General features: G+C 37.0%; 1 protein-coding gene across 3 annotated transcripts in view; it reads right to left on the bottom strand.

Moving 5' to 3' along the window:
* CACNA2D1 (calcium voltage-gated channel auxiliary subunit alpha2delta 1) overlaps positions 1–24,257 on the bottom strand; it is a 502,332-nt gene that overhangs the window by 189,093 nt on the left and 288,982 nt on the right. For all 3 annotated transcript variants that reach the window (XR_004351432.1, XM_032643128.1, XM_032643129.1), the window contains one exon: positions 13,357–13,398. Coding sequence is in view for 1 of the 3 variants with exons in the window: in XM_032643128.1 (XP_032499019.1) it covers positions 13,357–13,398 (42 nt within the window). In the remaining 2 variants the exon portion in view is untranslated. The remainder of the gene's footprint in view (positions 1–13,356; positions 13,399–24,257) is intronic.

The raw sequence follows: 24,257 nt of genomic DNA, 5'->3' as shown, positions 1-24,257 counted from the left end.
AACATAGAGCAAATACTAGACACAGAGGAACTGACTGAGAAAAGGAAAGTGGAGAAAAGCTACTTAACACATATTGTTTAGTGTGTTAGTTAAAAATTTCAAATAAATTGTCCCCCTGGAATTAAAATCTCATTGTTTGCCAGACCACAAGAAAAATTAAGTCAGCATGTCTCTTGCCAATTTTTTTCCCCAAAACATCTCTTCTCAAGTCTCCCGACTACCCTATATAAATGTGTACAGAGACGCTGAGGAGGTAAATTCCAAAATGTATTCAAATGTATCTGGTAAAACACATAAGTGAAACATGAGAAGCATGTTCCTCTGACTATTCATCTCAACATAATTTCATTTATTAAATAACAGATTAGATCACTCAGAGACAGAGGTACCAGCTAATCCTGGATGGGTCATTCGATTTTGCAAGCAGTAACTATTCGCAAATTTCATTTGGAAAGTCACAATGATGTCTATGACAGACACAAAAGACTTTTGTATATTTAATATATTTATCTCAAATGAAACACTATTAGAATTGATTTTTATAATAAAACATTTGTTTTTAATATTTTTAATCTTTTTCATGCTAAAACTATTTCTACCAACAGTAAAATGTTCAGAAATTAAAAGTTCATATATTTCACTTAAATTACAATAAAAATTAGCTTAATTACTGTGCACAATTCAGGCTGAACATGCTCACTGAGAAACTTTGCTCACAATCACATTATGGTTAGGTTTACCTCCCCCGCTCTCTAATTTTTGTGTATCTCACAAAACTGTGAGAAAATTAGTTGATACTAAATAAGAGCTGAGACCCTCTACAGGGGCATCACAATTGGTATTTCTATCCCACTAGTGAAGGGGGTAAATGAACGTGTTCTTGTGTAATGAACCAAACTCTTCAATAACCAGAGACTACAGACTTGTATACAATTCTCCACAGTGTATATGAGTATATTTTAAAACTTCCACCTCCAAATACAACCTTTTCTTTTTTACAGCTATTTCACAGATGTTGTTTACAAGAGGGCTTTACAACTTTCACAACATACACATTATTGATTCTTGAAATTTTTAGTCTCAATTGTATTCCCAATATCAAACAAAATTTTGGATACACAATATGCTTTTACGTATGATATTATCATCCAATGTAAATAACTATCATGGATGTATTATATTTACAATAGACTTTCATACAGCCAGCAAGGCGGAAAAGGCTGCTATACTGACATGTTGGTATCTACTCTATGGATTAAAAAATAAGGTTGCTTCCGTAGCCACTAGTTCACCACTGGAATGTAAGCTGGTTACCAGTTCTTACCCACACATAGGAAAGCCTCCTTTTTAGTAAATCACATGCATCAATTAGAAGTGGAGATTCATCAAAGCAGCTGCAGCTGTCCATGCCCAATTAATGAATAATAAATAGAGAAAAAGGTGCTGAGCTTTCAGCCAATTATAGTTGTTCTGGTCAGGGTGTGAGGCCAGGCTGAATAGTAAATAATGAGTCCAGTTACAGTGGCAATAAGAGCACTGTTGAGTCTCCTGAGTTAATTGGTTTAAGCTGCTATTTTTCTCCTTGAGGATGCTGTGACTCAGAGACACACTGAGTGGATGACTAGAACTGAAAAGGAAATATGAGTTGGATGACACTGAATACATGACACTAAGGGCTTAAATATAATATTTGTCCATTTGCTTTACTGAATCATAACAATAAGAAAACAACAATTTTTAATTATAATTTAATGAACAGACATATTGTCCTTTGAAAAAACATATGAGTTCAGCTAATCATAATATATTTGATGAGGAAATAAAGAGATTTTTTTTTTTATGAACTGAGAAGATTTCTCCAGTTCTTCAAGTAGCTAAAATGTTTTAGCTGCTTAGATTTACCCTATGGAAAAACTATAGCATTAATTCCTCGGAGACAATTTACTCAATATATTAAGAATGTTTTACAGTTAACATGAAAAATAAACATAACATTAGTGGTCAGAAGAAACTTGAAGAAATAGATCTACTGTTAAGTCTCTGCATATTCTTCTACTATTAATTATGATATATAAAAGAGAAGGAAGAAACAGTCTGAAATAAGCAGACTTTGGAGGTAGGGGAACAGTAAGCAACTGAAACTGCAATACACAGAGAAAGATAGCAAGTTAAAAAATACATAGGTGATATTAAAGCAAAAAAATATACATTTTCTAATATGACGAAGCGAATCAAAGACAACTATGAATTTGAAACACATAAAACAACTAAAATAAGTCAAAAACGGATACTGATCACTGCAAGAACTTGTTCATTAAAATTTAAAAGCAAAAAGAGGCATTCCTTAAATAAAATGTATTGAGGTTGCTGATAAAGATTACAATAACGATTTAATAAGGTGGAATACAGAATCTGAGGACATCCTCAAAATAAAACTGATGAATTTTTAGTTTGCATGATGGAGGAATGCGTGTGAATCACCTATCCCAGAATCTAGCCCTCAATGAGCATGAGAGCCATCACAATGTCACAATACAGGTAAGTGTGATGACAAGGACTGAGGGCTGGTTTAAACTCTACGAGTAGTATGAAAATTTCAAATTATCAGCATTAGAAAGGGATGTGATACTCTGAACATATATATACATATCTTTTTTATACATAAATATGTAACCTAAATTTTGGGGAGTGGCTGATAGGGTATTTTCTCTGCTAAGGGACTGTGAAATGGTGTCTTGCCTATGAAAAGCACTATGTGATTTCAGATAGTCTGAAAGTTCAATTCAAGCACCCGCCCCACCCCTCCGGAAACCACATAGTGGTATATATTATATTAGGAAAGGAAACCATTTCAGTGGGGCCAATCTATTTGTTAAAAAATTAAAAGCAAATTTTCGTATTATGAAGATTATGACAGACAAATATACTTTAAAAAATACTGTCAGGACAAAACAGGTTAAACAAAAAAACTTTGGAAGGTAGAAAGATCAATTATTTTCCCTTGGTACCTGAGGCAAAGATTGACTAACACCTTACAACTAATATACAGTAAAAAAAAAGCCTGGAGGGGCTTCCCTGGTGGCGCAGTGGTTGAGAGTCCGCCTGCCGATGCAGGGGACACGGGTTCGTTCCCCAGTCCAGGAAGATCCCACATGCTGTGGAGCGGCTAGGCCCGTGAGCCATGGCCACGTCCGGAGCCCGTGCTCCACAACGGGAGAGGCCACAACAGGGAGAGGCCTGTGTACCAGAAAAAAAACAAAGCCTGGAGTCCAGGACGCCAAGATCCCACCATACTTACAAAGAAATGAAAATCTCTCTATGGCCCATAAGACTCTGAATGATCTATCTCCAGCCTGACTCCTCATCCAGATCTCCTGCCCTGCCTTCCCTTGCTCATTGCCACATTGGACTGTTTTCTGGTCCTCACACACATTATGCTCTTCCTGGTTTAACGTCCTTCGGTCTGCTATTCCTTTTGTCTGGTAGGTTGTTCCCTGGTCTTTTTTCATAGTGTCAGTTCACTCTTCAGATCGCAGTTGAAAAATACTCTCTTGGAGATTCTCCCATCTAAATTTCCCCCACAGAATACTGAAAACATTACACTTCATTTGTTACATTCAGAGCAATGCAGACATTACTGATTTTATAGAATTTCACATTAAGGGTTGTCAAACATTTACTGTACTGCTTAACATGCAAAATTTAAGTCATATCCTAAGATATAAACCTAGGATATATCTTAACATTGATAAAATTTATGTATCTAGATGGCAGGACATTCCTTTGAAGATAAAGACTATAAAATAATAATTTTGTATAAAATGTCAAAGGAAGGGATAAAGATTGGTTATGTAACTGCGTTGGTGCGGTTGACTTTTGTTTCAATTCTGTCTTGCACAGATTGTGCCAACTTAACTTTGGAAGCAATAATTTTACCACATTTTTTTTTTCAGGTATCTTTTAAAAATCAGTAATGCAACAATGCTCATTAAATGATCAGAATTCTCTTTATTAAAATCAGAAATTTGGCATCAACACTTTGATATTCTAAATGGTGTTTGAGGATATATGGATGCGTAAAAACGCTATCAAATTTTTTATTTGCCCCATGTTTGCTATCTCACTACACTAAAATATAATCACCACGAGGGCAAGAGGCCTCATTGACATCACTCGGTTGTGGCCCTAGCACCTAGCAAATCGCTTAGAACTGTATCTGCTTGCCCTATTTATAACATTTGTTGCGTGAATAAATAAACTTGAATCACTGTTTCCTAGTCCCCAGACTCATGCTTTTTCTACTTCAGCATGAAGCAAGGACAAACACCAGAAGCAGTCCGGTGAATGGACAGACAGCCCCTCAGTCAGGAACCCAGCTTCTCAATCTCATTTCAACTCTGTGTACAACTCTGTGTGTCCTTGCTATGGCTTCTCAGATTTTTTTTTTTTTTTTTAAGGAACAGAGGGTAACAAGATCTGTAAACCTCCTTCTAGCTCTGAAAATTCTCATTCTGAAATCTATGAACTAAAAGCAAATTGTTTCCAAGGCTTTTTTTTTTTTTAATGCCAAGTAACTGCAAGAACATGTAAATGATGAAAGGCTGGTATAAAGACTCCTTTTGGTAAATATTAGTAAACTTTAATATTTTTCTTATTTCATTTGCTAGAAGTGGGTATAACTGTAAGTTCTAATATTCTCTTCCACCAGTGAATTCCTTTGGAGACCACTGACCAAAAGACTCTTTTGGTATCCAAACCCCTTGACCCTGAGAATTTACATTTTAATTTAGGGCAATGCATTCAAAGCACAGAGCTATAGATATCAATCAAACAGACAATGTGTAGGTGAACATGGGTTAGAGCATTAGCTGGGCTTTTCACTTCCACTTCACGAGTTGAATTATTTCGATTACTTCACTCAAGTGACAGTCAAGGCCATCTTTTTGAGAAGAACTTAAATAAAAATGAACACACCATGCGTCAGTGGTCTCCAAAGAAATTCACTGGAAGGGTGGAAGAGAACATTGGAACTTACAGTTATACCCATTTCTAGCAAATGAAATAAGAAAAAAATTAAAGTTTAGTAATATTTACCAAAAAGAGTGACCTTAGTATTCCCTCTCCCCTGGCCTTACTGTGTGTGGGTTGGTCTCAAGTCATCTGTCATCCTCCAGGTACCACAAGGAGAAAGTGGAAACCCCACATACTGACAATGAGCCACCTTCTCCCTTACACAGTCCCTTTCAATGTACTATTCTTCACTCTATATGTAAATTTACTTATTATTTTCTTGGGTTTAACCTACTCCATACGTGCTACCAGCTTTAAAAGATTTCTGAAATTAACAGTGATTGAAGTTGAAATTCTAGTAATGGAAGTTGCACTGAACAATAAGAGAATGACAGAGATGATGCTTCTATTCCCAGCACTAGCTCTTCTTCAGTCTCATTACCAGATAGAAAAGTGACTCAATTAGTTCAACCGGCAAGTTGGTCAAAAAAGTTAATATTATCAAGAAGATTATCATAAATATAGATTTAGATTTACTAGATCGGTAACAATGTCCTGTGTTCATATGGGCTGTTGAGATATTTCCTATGGCATTATGAAGGCATCATAATTAAAGGCATTCAATAACTAAGCATCTAGAAAAGACCTGTACTTTTTTTCTGGTGATTTTTAATGTCAAATGCCACTTAAACCAATACTTCATAAAATTTCACTTATCTTAAAATTTTAGATGTCTCTGGGGAGGTTTCTCAGCATATTAGTTCAGTAGTATATAGGGAGAATTTATAAGTAAATATTGTTATATTGAGAGGTGCATTTTTTTAACTGACATGCATGTGCAAGCAAAAAAAGGCTGAAGATACCATTCGAAATAGTCCAGTCCCCATATCTCTGTTTACCCAATGCTGTACAGAGGGTGAGTTTATAATGCCCACATAATGCCACCCAACTTTCCAAACAGTGAATATTCAGTGAGTTCTAAATAAATACACCATACACCAGCCTCTGGAAAGGAAGAAATGGATGTGGAATCTAAAAGAGAATTATGCATGCCACCACCCCAAAGCAGCTGAGGACCAACGTTTTAACTATCCTTGCAAAAGCAGCACATGCCCAAGCGCACAAAGCATTACAAAAATAGACTCAAAAGTTTTGGAAGAAGGCCCAAAAAACATACGGCGCTATTCCTAGAAGAAATGGAATCTAATCTTATCTTCCTTTTTATTAGTTTTAACAGTTTTCCCCCCCAATGAATCCTATTATGGCTATATATTTCACACAAGGGTGATTGCATTAATTTTAAGGTCTCCATGGTAAGTATCACTAGGAATGATGGATCAGCTCACTGAAGATTTATGATTTAAAGTCTAACAATCTTTTTAATCACAGCGATTTTATTTTACCTACTGCAAGTCACTGTCAACTAACAACTGTCAATGATGAAGCTGGTTGGATAAGTACAAGCCACATACATCAAAATTAAATACGGACAGAATGATGGATAGGTATAATAAATTAAAATTTTAAACCAAAACCATCTTCAAAACCTTTCATCTTAAGCCTTGATTTACAACAGTTCCATCACATGGCCTTCTCCCGTCCCCCATGGGGGCCCACGGAATAGGCAGTGTAGCACAGCACAGGGACACACGGCTCCTGCTGTGGATCACACGGACTGCACTGCATTCAGTTCCCTGCACTACCAAATCCCACATGTGTGACAGCGGACAAGTCACTTAAGCTCACTAAATTTTACTTATCTTTTCTGGATATCATGAAAATAATAGTATTGCCACAAAGGATGAGTGTGAACTTTAAACATAACATTACCTGCAAAGCATTTACTTTCTAGTATAGAATAAGTATACATATGTTAATTACTATTATAATCCAATCCAAACATATAGCATTGAAAATATTTATACCACTTATTTTAGATGCACACACACAAAAAGGTAACTCTGATTGTACCATTTACTATACAGAAGCAATTAATATTCTATCTCTATGCCATCTCCTATTTGAGGATTCAACAATAGTCATTAGCAGAGCCTGAAATAAAGGCTGTATACTATTAGACAGTTTTTTTTAAAAAGCTGCCAAAGAGGACTTCCCTGGTGGCGCAGTGGTTGAGAGTCCGCCTGCCGATGCAGGGGACACGGGTTCGTGTCCCAGTCCCGGAAGATCCCACATGCCGTGGAGTGGCTGGGCCCGTGAGCCACGGCCCCTGAGCCTGTGCATCCAGAGCCTGTGCTCCGCAATGGGAGAGGCCACGGCAGTGAGAGGCCCACGTACCGCCAAAAAAAAAAAGGCTGCCAAAGAAACCTAGACTTTCTTTCTTTAATAATTAGAACAGAGTCGTCGCTGTCTGATACATATCCCTATTGGTTCATTCTAGAAACACACTGATTTATTTCTACAAAATAAAATAAAATCATGAATGATTAGGCTTTTAAGAAGACATTTAGATAGGACATTATGTTGGAATAAGTTTTAATGTAGACAAGACTGGTAAGAAAATAAATAGCAACATAAATATGCAAGGGAATTCAGCAGACTAGCCAAATGTCCCAGAAAGGTCAAATTTTTAGCATGATCAATATAATAAAACGTAGCAAATAAATCAAGTTATTGACATGGGAATTCTGGGCTGAATTTATTTCATTTGGATTTCAGTCTGAAACATAGGTCTTGGAATTAGGTTAATAAGAGTTTGTAACGATCTGCTTTCTCTTTGCTTGCTTTGGGAATTAAGAAAATAGTGCTGCTTGCTGGCACAACTGAAATCTTCTGGGGAATCTGCTTCACTACATCTTTAGGGAAGTTAAGGATTTATTGGGACAGATGTCTCTAAAAACCTAAACAAGAACCTAAATAAATTTCAAAACTAAAGAGAACATGAATGTGGAATTTCATAAATAACTGTTGCATTATTAGCTTTTTTTTCCATTTTATCTTGACATTTAATTATCTTTTCAAACCCAGATATATAAAACCTACAAGGATTTCAAGGCAAATTTTTGCACTGAGGTCACATTTATTTCTAAACGTTTTCTGAAGATTCTGATTTTTATTTCGTTACGCATTTTCTTAAGTTTTTCACACAAATGTAAGGATATTCATAACAATAAAATGAAAGAGGTCAAACTAGTACCCTTCAATTATTGTTAACACATCCACACATAAACGTGTTCCATTTGGAACTCAAATCACTTCAAATCAATATTAAATGTATTGTAGTAATATTAATAATTATTTTTAAAATTATACTCACTAACATTTCTGGATTGCCTACTGTAAGACAGGGAATGCTCTAAATTCTTTATATGTGTTAACTAATTTAATTTTCACTGTAACAGTATGAGGTAGGTATCACATTACCTTTATTTTTCAGACCAAAAGAGTGAAGCGCAGAGACTTTAGGTGACTCTGCCGATATCACAAAGCTAGAAAATGGGCAGAGATGGGCCTCAGATGCAGGCAGTGGGCCTCCAGAGTATAATGTCTTAATCATCAAGCTCTGCTTCCTCCTCCGTATGACAATGTACACAGCACTTATACATGTATGTCTTGTTATTAATTAGGGATAAAAGTTTCCTATGGAAGTATTTAGGAGTGAAATGTCACATCTCTAATTTATCTTAAAATATTTAGCAAACAATACATACAGCAACTATGGAGACTCTGTTTACTGTTCTCTCTTCTTTATATTTAAAGTATTTTTCCTGATAAAAAGTTAAAAACTAGGGCTTCCCTGGTAGCGCAGTGGTTGAGAGTCCACCTGCCGATGCTGGGGACGTGGGTTCGTGCCCCGGTCCGGGAAGATCCCACGTGCCGCGGAGCGGCTGGGCCCGTGAGCCACAGTCGCTGAGCCTGCGAGTCCGGAGACTGTGCTCCGCAACGGGAGAGGCCACAACAGTGAGACACCCACGTACCGCAAGAAAAAAAAAAAAAAATCTTACATTAAAACACTCTACCCACGTTAATGCTGTGGTCTCTTTGTAAATGGAATTTGACAACTTACTTATTCTACTTACATGTATAATTAGACAAAACTTTAGTTTGATGGACTAATAAAATAAGCTTGATTTCATATTTCACAGAGATTCATAAAAACTTAGATTATCAGATCTCTCCAGACTTGGAACCCAAAATCTTGATCCTTATATTGCTTGTAGTATGGCAAACAAATATTCTAACTCTGCTACTTATTCCCAACTTGAATCAGTTTTAGACACAGGGGAAAGCACATTGTCTGTCTGACTTTACTTAGTTCTCATGACTGAACCAGGGGCTAATGAGAGGAAGGGACAGATGAGAGAAGAAGAAGGAAAAAGGTCCACTCCACTCCCATCTTCTGCAGCCTGCCCCACTGTATGAACAGAAAGAAACGAATGTCTATATTAAAAAATTAATTCAAATACAGTCCACAGTCAAAGTCAGTCTTGCCACTCCTCTCTTAATATTGTTTCCACTCAACCTTGAAACAAAACAAACATTTTCGTTTCCACCATATTTGCAAAGGGTTTCCTGTTTACTTTGCAAATACAGCACTACTTTAAAAAGCGAACAATCTCATTGTAGTTTGAGACTGTTCGCTTTTTAAAGTAGTGCCATATATACAGTGGAATATTACTCAGCCATAAAAAGAAACGAAATTGAGCTATTTGTAATGAGGTGGATAGACCTAGAGTCTGTCATACAGAGTGAAGTAAGTCAGAAAGAGAAAGACAAATACCGTATGCTAACACATATATATGGAATTTAAGGGGAAAAAATGTCATGAAGAACCTAGGGGTAAGACAGGAATAAAGACACAGACCTACTAGAGAATGGACTTGAGGATATGGGGAGGGGTAAGGGTAAGCTGTGACAAAGCGAGAGAGTGAGGCATGGATGTATATATACACTACCAAACGTAAGGTAGATAGCTAGTGGGAAGCAGCTGCATAGAACAGGGAGATCAGTTCTGTGCTTTGTGACCACCTGGAGGGATGGGATAGGGAGAGTGGGAGGGAGGGAGACACAAGAGGGAAGAGATATGGGAACATATGTATATGTATAACTGATTCACTTTGTTATAAAGCAGAAACTAACACACCATTGTAAAGCAATTATACTCCAATAAAGATGTAAAAAAAAAAAACTTTTGACATAAAAAAAAAAAAGCGAACAATCTTCACAAATGCTATGTAAGCAATAGGGGGACCGAAACACACAAACACCTACCCAATTTAACAAGCCTTATCTCAGCAATTATTCTAAATCATTAAACAGAAAAAATGAGTAAGACCCTTACCTCAAGACACTAAAATTTTAATAGAGAAGATTATCCCTGTATAAAAATACCATAGTATAAGATATTACACCACTGAAACCAGAAACGTGTAGCAAGTTATTCTAGCACCCAGAGGAATGCTACTTAGGAAAAGCAAGGCAGGCTTCAAGAGGAGGTAGTATTTGAATTAGTTTTTAAAGAGTACTTAGCATCTGATTGGAAAAATTGTAGGATATCAAAATCAGGTAATTAGAGGAGAGAATAGTTAACATTAACTAGCACAGGGACAGGAATCATTGTCTTAAATTTCCAGCATGGCTATGTACCTTACACCTTCCATATGAATTGTGGCTCACCAAATAATTTCGCCAAGTTATATGTGCATTTTTTAATTCCAAAGCAAAAATTTGTGTAAATGACTAGAGTCATAATTTTTAAATCACATTACACAATCCTAAGGGACATTGACTTTACCCCTTATTTCAGTCACTGCTTTAGCTAAATCTGCCTGTCACTAGGTATTTATTTTTATACCCAGAAGGTGAATATAAACAGCATCGATCTGAGCGGCACAGATATTATAAAATGCCCCTGAGGGACTGTCTGGTATCAAAGTCCTTGAAAGGCTTACAACCTGACAGCTCTCCACAAACTAGCTAATTCAGACGTAGCTCATAGAAAGTTACACTCCAAAGAGATAGCTGTTGAGCTTCATTGAGAGGCAACTGATGAGATTAAAAAGCACTTTAAATGCTTGTTTTACCTTTAAGTGAGGCCATGTATCACCATTATAATGAACAAAATCAATTGATTACACTTGACTATGTCATTCTTTATATGCAAATCTTAACTTGGTGATGGACCAGCATATTTAACATGGGAGCATAAGAGGAACCAGGAGATTCTAAATTTAATCCTGAATCCAACATAAACTAAAGTTATGGACTTTTCGTATGATTTACTTCTATTATGAAAGCTACTTTTGCTTCATTTCCATCTACTCATATCCTACACACCTTACCCCTGCCCTCACCTTCCTTAAATGTTGGTGTGATGAAGATTCTACCCTATACTATCTTAAGGCATTTTTCTTTTCTTTTCTTTACATGTGTGGATGTGTGATGTAGGCAGAGTAAGGCAACAGGAGCAGTGGAACTGCAGCAAGCTGGAGAATGCATCACATCCAAAGGCAATCAAACTCACTTTGTTTCTGTGTCAGCACACCAAAACACATCTGTAGTTAAATCTGGCCTTCCTATTTCTATAGCTTGACACTTGCTGGGAAGATTTCAGCCACCTGTTTTCAAAGTCCACTCATAGGCTAAATATAGAACTATTCTAGAAAATAGAAAATTTATTTATATCTCAGATATTTATATCCCCATTCAAACATATGAGGATATATTTATTAACTGATAATATTGTTTCAATATTTAGTATTCCAATTAGTTCCTGTGTTCATTAGATATTAGATATTAATGTATGAGATTATAAACTCACATTATATAATCTCCGTTCACCAATTTTTCATAATGAATATGGCTTTGTGGAATTTGAGCAATAAAAATTTACAACTAAATTGGAATATAGAAAAGTACAACAAACAGTGACGGTAAGCCAATTCAAATCAAAACAAGATGGTATTATGATTATACAAATATTTGATAAATAAAACATCAAGCACTATGTGTATAAAGTTGGAGTATAGCAACCAATTAAATCCAATTATATACAGCACAACTTTTGGTAAGGATGAATAAATCTCATCATCCATGTAAGTCCAACTTCATCTGATAAGCAACAATCTTCAAAAAAAGCTATAAGCACTAAAAATCCTAAGGTGAATATCAAAGTTCAACATTTACTTACATTTCTTAACTTTCTTTCATTCTAAGATAGTGAATATTTCCATTGCAGAAAACAATTTGATTGTAATGATCAAAACACATGCTTTAAGAAGGACTAAATAATACTCAACACAGCACATAATTTTATAATCATTTTCCTGTAAAAGAGAATTTTTTCCTCAGTTCCAAGTTGAAGAATTTGACTATACTTAATTGATAGAAGTCACTCAGACGAGCGGGGAGAGTCTGGGCATTAACTTTAATATTCCAAGAAGAGCAAAATTAAGTGCACAAACTGCTAATTAACTCCCAACTAGTATTCTCCCTATTCTCTCTTCAGTAATGGAGTCCTATATTTTATTTGGGTACATGCTTATCGAAGGGGAAAGAAAATTATGTTCCGTATCTGTTCTATCCGTATCTAGGCAAGACTAGTCACTAAGTTGGGGACAACGGGTGCAGATAGAAATGCTGTCTGCAATTTCCAGAACATACCCTTAAAGGCAAAGTGTGTGTCCTTCAGTGCCATCTGCCTCCTTCCTGATGCATAGAATGCAAAAATCATTGTGGATATGGGAGCATCCATTTTGGACCAAAATATGGAAAAGTTACACTGAGGAGAGCAAAAAACATGAGAGAAGGACTGTAGGGCCTGGACGATGGAGAGTTGTTATATTAGGCCTTGCACACAGAATGTGACATGAGAGAGGAATAATCTTTTGGCTTGTCTTAGCACTTTTACTTTAAGACTCTCTGTAATAGCCAAACCAATATACTAATCATAAAACATGATTCATTTTTATTCACTATCTAAGGGTTTACAAGAGCAATAGTATTAACATATCTAAAGGGCTATGAACTTCCCCAACAAAAAGTTTTAGTGAAGTATAAAATGTATTGTCTTACATTTCTTTATAAATTCTCAAAAATTTTATGTGAAATAGTCCAACTCCAGCAAACTTGACAAAGTTAGCAGGATGTCAAGAATATGCAGAACTAAAATGAAATTTATGGATCACCGAGTCAACTGTAGCATGTCTTAGATGAGAGAAAAACAGTTTGAATTTAAATATGTTTTAATGCCCTTAGGCAACTACAGTTTTAAGGCTGGACTGGTACATGAATCCAACTAAACCTGCTAGGGCAGCTTGTTTGTAAAGCCAATCACCCTAGTATACCTACGTTTACCCTGGAATTTAATGTAAAACTTTTAATACTCACATCGAGATCATCCTTTGCATTGTAGTAGACAACTTCATTGCTCTATAAAAAAAGAAAAAAAAAAGAATGCTTTAGTGATTTGATTAAAAACATAATAATATACTGGATCAAACACTGAATACATTTTATTCATATTTTAAATAATAAAACTCTCATAGTATTCCTTTTACAATATATTCCACAAAGATCGAAAAGATTAGCCAATATTTTCTAAGAACATATTCAAACACTATAGCAGTGATATTAGAAAAGCACATCTTGTACTGCGGGAAAACTTCTCAGCATAGGTCTGAGAACAATTTGTGAAGAAAAAGATTTTTGAATTCCTAATGCAAATAAGTTATATATATATACACACACACATACATACAAACACACACACCTAAATAATGAAATGATAAATAGGATAATTCAAGAAAAGTGAATACTGTAAGTGGCTGCTTAAGAGTTTGCTGAAACCATGACTTTTAAAAAATATACATCGAACATTGAAATTATTCTTGAAGAAAGGTATATCTGCACTATACTGGCAGGAATTCCTTCAGGAGATTCAGATAAGGGATTAAGAGTATCTGTGAAATTAGATAGCAAAGAATATCAGATAATCCAACATACTAATGTTCTCATATTCTACCAAAGTATCGAGTGAGTGTTGGCTTTTCAAGAATGAAAGTGTGTGGACATTTCTGCTAGCCATCAACGTCGCTGAATATGCCATAAATATAAAGTATGGACATAAATTGTGTTACAGAGGCAAAATGGACAGGAAAAAATGGATAAAACAATTATCAATGGATTTTAAATTCCTATTCTGTCTACAAGGCTAGTTCAGTGCAATATAAAAATAATCTGCATATACTGATATCTTTTTTCTTTCTTCTCCTCCTGAACTGTTTGAAGATACGTATTACCCATCTTCTGTACATCTTTAGTAGTAACTTGGGTACCATGTAAAAGTGCATTTTTCTGTGTCTCTTAAACATTTACAGACATGGACAATATAAAACTTTGTTAAAAGAAAACACAATTCACAAAAATGTTTAAAAATCGCTTGGGAAAAATAGACTAAATTAGTGCTTCTCAAAGTATGTTCTAAAGAAAATCACTAGTTCTTGAAGCTACAGTCGACCTTATATGGGCAAAAGTAGTCTGTGGTCATGATTTTACAATAAACAATAAAGTTAAAATTGTGTCTTTTCAGCAGGAAGTCATACAGCCTTATTGTATGAATGCACATTATAAATCTCCAAGAGGAAAAGAGATCTTGTTTCGTTTCCAAATTTTTGCCACAGATTCTGCCCCCGTTTTTTTATTTGAGAAACATACCATGATAATGAAGATCTGTAAAATATAGGTATCTCTGAAGACCAAATAACCAAACCAAAAACTACATAGATGAATATAAGAACATATGATTTGTAATACTGAATGAAATCCATGAGTTTCAATTTATTTCATTTAGAATCATTAAAACTTTTAATATTACCATTTAATTGTTTTTTTAAAAAGAACTAAGTAGCTAGAGAATTTTCACATACATAAAAGTTCTACTTCCTGGAAGATAGTTCTGTAACAAAGTTAAAATACAATGTCAGAACTCATCACGTACAGGAAGAAAGAGAATCTTCTGAATTCCCCTGAGATCCAAATCCAATTACCAGTTTATTGATCCCTCATGGAACCCTGTAATTTATACTCAGGAGACAATTTTCAATCTAGAATGTGGATTCCATCAAAAGTTAAAACACTGAAAGAGTTTACTTCATTTTAGATATTATGTCTGCCAACTGATTGCTTACATTTACAGAAATGAAACGTGTGGAAAACAAGGTGAAACTGCATTAAATTTCAAGCGGTTCAGCAGCATCATTTTCAACATTCATTCAATACCTATTTGTATATATTTATGCGCCAAAAAAGACACAAAATAAGTTAAACACATCTACCCCTATTTTTAGGTAAAATAACATGTTCAGATGACTATATAAAACAATTTATTTGTCTAGGATTACAATTGGCCCCTGGTGCCAGAGCTAATGGACTGAACTGATTAGTCAAATTTTCTTCTTATGTGTGACACATGGTCACATTAACAAAGAGAATTTACTTATTAAACCTAAGATGAAGAGTATCACATACAGTGTCAGAAGAGGGTAAAGTATGATAAATGCTAGTTTTCACTCAAACTAAGTATTTTGACTCTACCAAGATAAACTGTGATTGATAAAATGAAAATGGAGAAAACCTAAGTTTATTTGAGAATTTCCAAATGTTTCTTTTCTTTGTTACTGTATTATTTTTTACATAAAGCCACACTACTTGCCTCTTCTTTTAGAAGGTCTACATTGCTTCTAAAACTGTCACTGAAAATGTGTATTCCTAAGTTTATTTAACTTTTATGCATTTGCACAAAATTTTCTGGACTTTGGAAGACGTATAATTCCAAAACCTGGCTTTTTTAAGTAAACTGGAAACAAAATACATTAGTCATAAAATAATACTGCAGGCCAAACATTGGTACTCCTTGTGACTAGGTATTTTATATTTCTACTTTTAAGAAGCTCTTTGCTTATACAACATCCATTTCTTACATGGTCAAAATATAAATGCAAAGGAAAACAAAGCGTGTCTTTTTTATAGAAAAACAACATACCTAGGAAGCACTTAATCAAACATGTGTGCTTAGACAGGTGGTCATGTTTCAATAAGAGAACACAGGCCTTAGTGGAATGTACAACTGATTACATCCACTGTCTTAAAACAAAATTTCTTCCCTCCAATAAATGACATTGCTTTTGACTCAGAAGCTTTTTTTTTTTTTTTTTTGCGGTACGCGGGCCTCTCACTGTTGTGGTCTCTCCCGTTGCGGAGCACAGGTTCTGGACGCGCAGGCCCAGCGGCCATGGCTCACGGGCCCAGCCGCTCCGCGTCATGTGGGATCTTCCCAGATCAGGGCACGAACCCGTGTCCCCTGCATCAGCAGGCGGACTCTCAACCACTGCGCCACCAGGGAAGCCCTCAGAAGCTTTTTTTTAACCTCATTTTTTATAAATACACGTTCCTTTCTCAGTCCTCAGACTGTGCATTGATAGCACGCACATTTCATTATTCCCTTACTCTATCTAGCAGAAAGGCTTGACTGATCAATTTTCGCAAAGATAAATCTCTACAGGGCATCAGGATTTGGGGAAACTGTAATTCTGCATTTAATCTGTCAACCTAGTCCACCTGCATGGCAGCATGATGCTAAAATAAATGGCAAACATTCATAGGGCCTTTAATTTGTATAATTATATAAAAACATTTTTTGTCTCAGTTCGTAGTGGCTTTTGTTTATATAGTTTCAGAATTATTTGGTTCAGAAATAATTTTGAAAGCAGGCTTGAGAAAAATCATAATTTGGTGGTCATAATTCTCTTTCCTATCACATTCATTTAGAGCCATTTCTTCTGCTTTATGGAAATACATATTAGCTCTATTATAAAATATATACATATATATATTCAGATGTGTGCAGCTACATTAAACTATATCAGTCTGAAATCACATCATGTAAGTCACTGAATCACCAAAATATATCCAGAAACAGTCTTAAGAGAATTGGGTTAAAGGACAGTTCTCAGGAATGAAAGACAACTCACACTGAATCAGCCCTACTTCTACGTCCTGATGTTTTTACAGGGATGACTTTTGGCTAAAATTAACTGTGTTAAAAGAAAATTAGGAGAGGATATTGTAGAAAAACAGTTAGATGATCTGAGTGGCGGAAGTTAGAGGGGAGGAGGAAGAGTATCAGCTGAATTCCTTCTCCCTTTATCCTGCCCCTGCCCCCATCTCACCTAGACTTTGTACAGGGAGGGGCTGGGGGTCTCACCACCAACAGAGGGAGCCACGCCCCCTTCATTCAACAGTACTCTGGCGCCTTCACTCTGTGCTAAGTGTTGGAGAAACAGAGATGAACACTATGGACACACTGACCTAAGAGGCAAGTTCTTGCCCTCCTGATTCACACATGACAAGATGAGCAGGCAGCTGGGCCAGTTGCCCCAAATCTGCTGTAACTGAAGAAGATCTCTTACTATCCTCGGATGGTAGGACCACATAAGCCAAAACCTTCCCAGGTTTCAAAATAGGCAAGAGTTAAGAATTTCAGATATTTGAGACGTTCCTCCTCTATTGATCAATTCAAGGATGTGTGTTTGAAAATGTGTGTGTGTGTTTCTTTCTGAATCATTTACCTACCCTATCACTCAAAATTCCCTCCGTCCCTTTTCCAGAGTGTACATAGTTATATCATTATCATTTAAGACTTTAAAACCATAGCATATAAACTAATTATCGCAGGCACAGATCGGAATTGAGTAATCTTCTTTCCCTACTATCCTTCTAGGTAAACATTTTCATGTAAATTATTAAACAACATCATCTTGGAAGGTATTTTACCTCCAAACACAGGTTTTCAGTGGATTTCAGTGCATTATGTGCAGTACGATAGGCTAAAGCTAGCAACAGCCTCAAACGAGATTCATAGATTAGTCAAACCTTTAGAGAGCAATTTTTCATAATTTAAGCACCATTAGATGACAAGAACAAACTGTTTCATTTCTGATTTTTAACCAAGTAGTTTATTTATTATCTCCTTGAAACAAATTTACCCAAATGGTTCACGCTAATACAATGCTGCTGTTTACTGAAATTTAAAACATCCCCTAGCAAGTTGAGAGATGAATGACTTTAGTTTCCCAGTGTCTTCTGGGAGTCAAAAATTAAATCTGGACAAAATAGACCATTCCATCTTAAAAATGTATATTGTGAGTGACAGTCCCTTGCATGCCACTTCCCTGTAAAACGTGGCCTCTGATGAATAGTTTATGTAAAAAATCTGAAGCATAAGTACAAAGCTTCAACCTGGGAGTAAGATATTGCCAAGGATAAAATTTAAATAATGGAACTGAAAATTAGGATTTTATAGGTAACATCTGAAATATATCACATTCAAAACTCAAATAGACATTAACTTCCTGTCCAATTTACTAATTCTCTTTTCTCTGTTATACACTTGACTCTGCATATGATCCACAGCGTTGACAAATTTGGGGCAACTCTATTGCCTGTTAAATCACCTTAAAAATAAAACCTCATTCTTACTGTCATTTTATCCTTCTTTAGTTCCAAATATGCTGTCAATAGGACGAATATTAAGGATACTCTTTGTCATAAATGAGCTGTGTTAATGATTCCTACCAACCAAGATCCACACTGTTTAGCTCAAATCATTTAAAATTCAAATTTTTTGATTATTATATCTTTGTAACAATTTGTCCTGGTAACCAGACACAGCACCACTATTGATTGTGCCCAAGTCAACCACGCTACATGACATGGGTTAACCAGCAGTACTGATTATAGCACTGTGTGAATAAAACAACTTAGCAAGGTGTTGGGGGAGGGTGTGTGTGTATACATCCATGTGTGTGTCGGAGAGGGGGTAAGAATGTAAGTGAACTTTCCTAAGATAGCTAAAAGTAGCTGAAGCAGTAAAGACAGTGGTTCTTGAAAAAGATATTTTTTATGCCATTCTATCTGTTTGGGGTTTGGAATGCATGAAATATTGCTTATGAAGATAAAAAGGGAAAATAAAGATGGGCACAGGTTCATCTAGAGATCAATGTTACCAGATTACTGGACTGAAGGCATGTGATAAATCTACATGCATTCACATTACGTGACAAGAGATAATAAAGAAGATAATTGACGTAAAGTGTTGAGCACAGGGCCTGTTATTTTATATACTGAAAAAGAAATATCCACAGAATTTATCTATTACCTTTATCTAGCACTTACATAGAAATTAACGTAAAATGCATACAATTTTATTTTCGTAGATCAGTTACTATGCTATGAGTCTATTTAATCATTTAAAGTCCTTTCTTCAAAGATTCCATACAGCACAGTGGAGAAGAAATGATATTATAGCTGCTATTGCTATTTTTATTCTGATAAATTAAATGAGGTAATTTATAAGAAACTCTAGTAAAATGGTAATTAAGTGTTGGTTCTATATGCAACCTGTCCATTAAATATGTTGTTATGCTCCAAACTCCTCTGTGATTCTAAGCACACTCTTTCCAACCCCACATCTCCTTTAAACATCCATCCTCATCCACTCCTGCCTAGAAAAACTCCGACTGTATATTTAACGCAAAATTTGTTTGTCCATCCTAACACCCAAACTGTGGAATCTTCCTGGAGAAAATTACACATGCACCCCTCACACAGAGTAAGTCAGTGGTTCTATGTTTTAAAAACTGTAGTAAACTTTGTTTCGTAATTTTTTTTTTTAATTCAGAAACCCTCCTATCTTTGGGAAACTGTTTCTTCCAATCACATGATTCTGATGGCTGGCAAATCAAACCACCTTATTTCTCTGACCACAGAAAATAACAGGCGCCTAAATCAATCCAAAAATAGCATCTCATCTCCCTATTCCTTTTTCAGCAGAATATCATTTTCCAGGAGCGATTATGGTTGCAAACGCTGTACTGCTTAAAACCTAAATCTTGAGATTTAGGGGGAAGATGGCATAAGAGTAAGACGTGGAGATCACCTTCCTTCCCACAGATACACCAGAACTACATCTACACGTGGAACAACTCCTACAGAACACCTACTGAACAATGGCAGAAGACCTCAGACCTCCCAAAAGGCAAGAAACTCCCCACGTACCTGGGTAAGGCAAAAGAAAACAGAATAAACAGAGACAAAAGGATAGGGACGGGACCTGCACCAGTAGGAGGGAGCTGTGAAGGAGGACAGGTTTCCACACACTAGGAAGCCCCTTCGCGGGCGGAGACTGCGGGTGGCGGAGGGGGAAAGCTTCAGAGCCGCAGAGAAGAGCGCAGCCACAGGGGTGCAGAGGGAAAAACGGAGAGAAAAATGGAGAGATTCCCGCACAGAGGATCGGTGCCGACCGGCACTCACCAGCCCGAGAGTCTTGTCTGCTCACCTGCCGGAGCGGGCGGGGCCGGGAGCTGAGGCTCGGGCTTCAGTCAGAGCGCAGAGTGAGGACTGGGGCTGGCGGCGTGAACACAGCCTGAAGGGGCTAGTGCACCACGGCTAGCCGGAAGGGAGTCCGGGAAAAGGTCAGGAGCTGCCGAAGAGGCAAAAGACTTTTTCTTCCCTCTTTGTTTCCTGGTGCGCGAGGAGAGGGGATTAAGAGCACTGCTTAAAGGAGCTCCAGAGACGGGCGCGAGCCGCGGCTAAAAGTGCGGACGCCAGAGTCGGGCATGAGACGCTAAGGCTGCTGCTGCCGCCACCAAGAAGCCTGTGTGCGAGCACAGGTCACTATCCACACGTCCCGTCCCTTCCGGTGAGCCTGTGCAGCCCGCCACTGCCAAAGTCCCGGGATCCAAGGAACTTCCCCAGGCTGGTGCAACGTCATGCCGGCGTCTGCCGCCGCAGGCCCGCCCCGCACACAGTGCCCCTCCCTCCCCAGCCCCGGCCTGAGTGAGCCAGAGCCCCCGAATCAGCGGCTCCTTTAACCCCGTCCTGTCTGAGCGAAGAACAGACGCCCTCCAGCGACTTACACGCAGAGGCGGGGCCAAATCCAAAGCTGAGCCCCGGGAGCTGTGAGAACAAAGAAAGGGAAATCTCTCCCAGCAGCCTCAGAAGCAGCGGATTAAAGCTCCACAATCAACTTGATGTACCCTGCATCTGGGGATTACATGAATAGACAACGAATCATCCGAAATTGAGGAACTGGACTTTGAGAGCAAGATTTACGATTATTTCCCCTTTTCCTCTTTTTGTGAGTGTGTATGTGTATGCTTCGGTGTGAGATTTTGTCTGTATAGCTTTGCTTCCACCATTTGTCCTAGGGTTCTATCCGTCCGTTTTTAAAAAAATTGTTTTTCTTAATAATTATTTTTTATTTTCATAATTTTATTATATTTTATCTTACTTTATTTTACTTTATCTTCTTTCTTTTTTCCTTCCTTCCCTCCTTCCTTCCTTTCTCCCTCCCTCCCTCCCTCCTTTCTTTCTATCCTTCTTTCCTTTTCTTTCTTTCCTTCCTTCCTTCCTTCCTTTCTACTAATTCTTTCTTTCTACCTTTTCTCCCCTTTATTCTGAGCCGTGTCGATGAAAGGCTCTTCGTGCTGCAGCCAGGAGTCACTGCTGTGCCTCTGAGGTGGGAGAGCCAACTTCAGGACACTAGTCCACAAGAGACCTCCAGCTCCACATAATATCAAACGGCAAAAATCTCCCAGAGATCTCCATCTCAACACCAGCACCCAGCTTCACTCAATGACCAGCAAGCTACAGTGCTGGACACTGTATGCCAAACAACTAGCAAGACAGGAACACAACCTGACCCATTAGCAGAGAGGCTGCCTAAAATCATTTTAAGTCCACAGACACCCCAAAACACACCACCAGACGTGGACCTGCCCACCAGAAAAATAAGATCCAGGCTCATCCACCAGAACACAGGCACTAGTCCCCTCCACCAGGAAGCCTACACTACCCACTGAACCAACCTTAGCCACTGGCGACAGACATCAAAAACAACAGGAACTACGAACCTGCAGCCTGCAAAAAGGAGACCCCAAACACAGTAAGATAAGCAAAATGAGAAGACAGAAAAACACACAGCAGTTGAAGGAGCAAGGCAAATACCGACCAGACCTAACAAATGAAGAGGAAATAGGCAGTCTACCTGGAAAAGAATTCAGAATAATGATAGTAAAAATGATCCAAAATCTTGGAAACAGAATAGACAAAATGCAAGAAACATTTAACAAGGACCTAGAAGAACTGAAGATGAAACAAGCAATGATGGACAACACAATAAATAAAATTAAAAATACTCTAGATGGGATCAATAGCAGAATAACTGAGGCAGAAGAATGGATAAGTGACCTGGAAGATAAAATAATGGAAATAACTACTGCAGAGCAGATTAAAGAAAGAAGAATGAAAAGAACAGAGGACAGTCTCAGAGACATCTGAGACAACATTAAATGCACCAACATTCGAATTATAGGGGCTCCAGAAGAAGAAGAGAAAAAGAAAGGGACTGAGAAAATATGTGAAGAGATTATAGTTGAAAACTTCCCTAATATGGGAAAGGAAATAGTTAATCAAGTCCAGGAAGCACAGAGAGTCCCATACAGGATAATTCCAAGGAGAAATATGCTGAGACACATACTAATCAAACTATCAAATATTAAATACAAAGAAAACATTAAAAGCAGCAAGGGAAAAACAACAAATAACACACAAAGGAATCCCCATAAGGTTAACAGCTGATCTCTCAGCAGAAACCCTACAAGCCAGAAGGGAGTGGCAGGACATACTGAAAGTGATGAAGGAGAAAAACCTGCAACCAAGACTACTCTACCCAGCAAGGATCTCATTCAGATTTGATAGAGAAATTAAAACCTTTACAGACAAGCAAAAGCTGAGAGACTTTAGCACCACCAAACCAGCTTTACAACAAATGCTAAAGGAATTTCTCTAGGCAAGAAACATAAGAGAAGGAAAAGACCTACAATAATGAATACAAAACAATTAAGAAAATGGGAATAGGAACATACGTATCGATAATTACCTTAAATGCAAATGGACTAAATGCTCCAACCAAAAGACACAGATTGGCTGAATGGATACAAAAACAAGAGCCATATATATGCTGTCTACAAGAGACCCACTTCAGACCTAGAGACACATACAGACTGAAAGTAAGGGGATGGAAAAAGATATTCCATGCAAATGGAAACCAAAAGAAAGCTGGAGTAGCAATTCTCATATCAGACAAAATAGACTTTAAAATAAAGACTATTAGAAGAGACAAAGAAGGACACTACATAATGATCAAGGAATCGATCCAAGAAGAAGATATAACAGTTGTAAATATTTATGCACCCAACATAGGAGCGCCTCAATACATAAGGCAAATACTAACAGCCATAAAAGGGGATATCGACAGTAACACATTCATAGTAAGGGACTTTAACACCCCACTTTCACCAATGAACAGATCATCCGAAATGAAAATAAATAAGGAAACACAAGCTTTAAATGATACATTAAACAAGATGGACTTAATTGATATTTATAGGACATTCCATCCAAAAACAACAGAATACACATTTTTCTCAAGTGCTCGTGGAACATTCTGTAGGACAGCTCATATCTTGGCTCACAAATCAAGCCTCAGTAAATTTAAGAAAATTGAAATTGTATCAAGTATCTTTTCCGACCACAACACTATGAGACTAGATATCAATTACAGGAAAAGATCTGCAAAAAATACAAACACATGTAGGCTAATCAATACACTACTTAATAACGCAGTGATCACTGAAGAAATCAAAGAGGAAATTAAAAAATACCTAGAAATAAATAACAATGGAGACACGACGACCCAAAACCTATGGGATGCAGCAAAAGCAGTTCTAAGAGGGAAGTTTATAGCAATACAATCCTGCCTTAGGAAACAGTAAACATCTCGAATAAACAACCTAACCTTGCACCTAAAGCAATTAGAGAAAGAAAAACAAAAAAAAACCAAAGGTAGCAGAAGGAAAGAAATCATAAAAATCAGATCAAAAATAAATGAAAAAGAATGAAGGAAATGATAGCAAAGATCAATAAAACTAAAAGCTGGTTCTTTGAGAAGATAAAAATAATTGATAAACCATTAGCCAGACTCATCAAGAAAAAAAGGGAGAAGACTCAAATCAATAGAATTAGAAATGAAAAAGGAGAAGTAACAACTGACACTGCAGAAATACAAAAGATCATGAGAGATTACTACAGACAACTCTATGCCAATAAAATGGACAAACTGGAAGAAATGGACAAATTCTTAGAAATGCACAACCTTCAGAGACTGAATC

Source organism: Phocoena sinus, chromosome 9 (assembly GCF_008692025.1).
Source record: "Phocoena sinus isolate mPhoSin1 chromosome 9, mPhoSin1.pri, whole genome shotgun sequence".
In the NCBI taxonomy this organism is placed as follows: Eukaryota; Metazoa; Chordata; class Mammalia; order Artiodactyla; family Phocoenidae; genus Phocoena; species Phocoena sinus.
The sequence above is the reverse complement of the archived record's forward strand: the minus strand, read 5'-3'. Positions and strand labels throughout refer to the sequence as shown.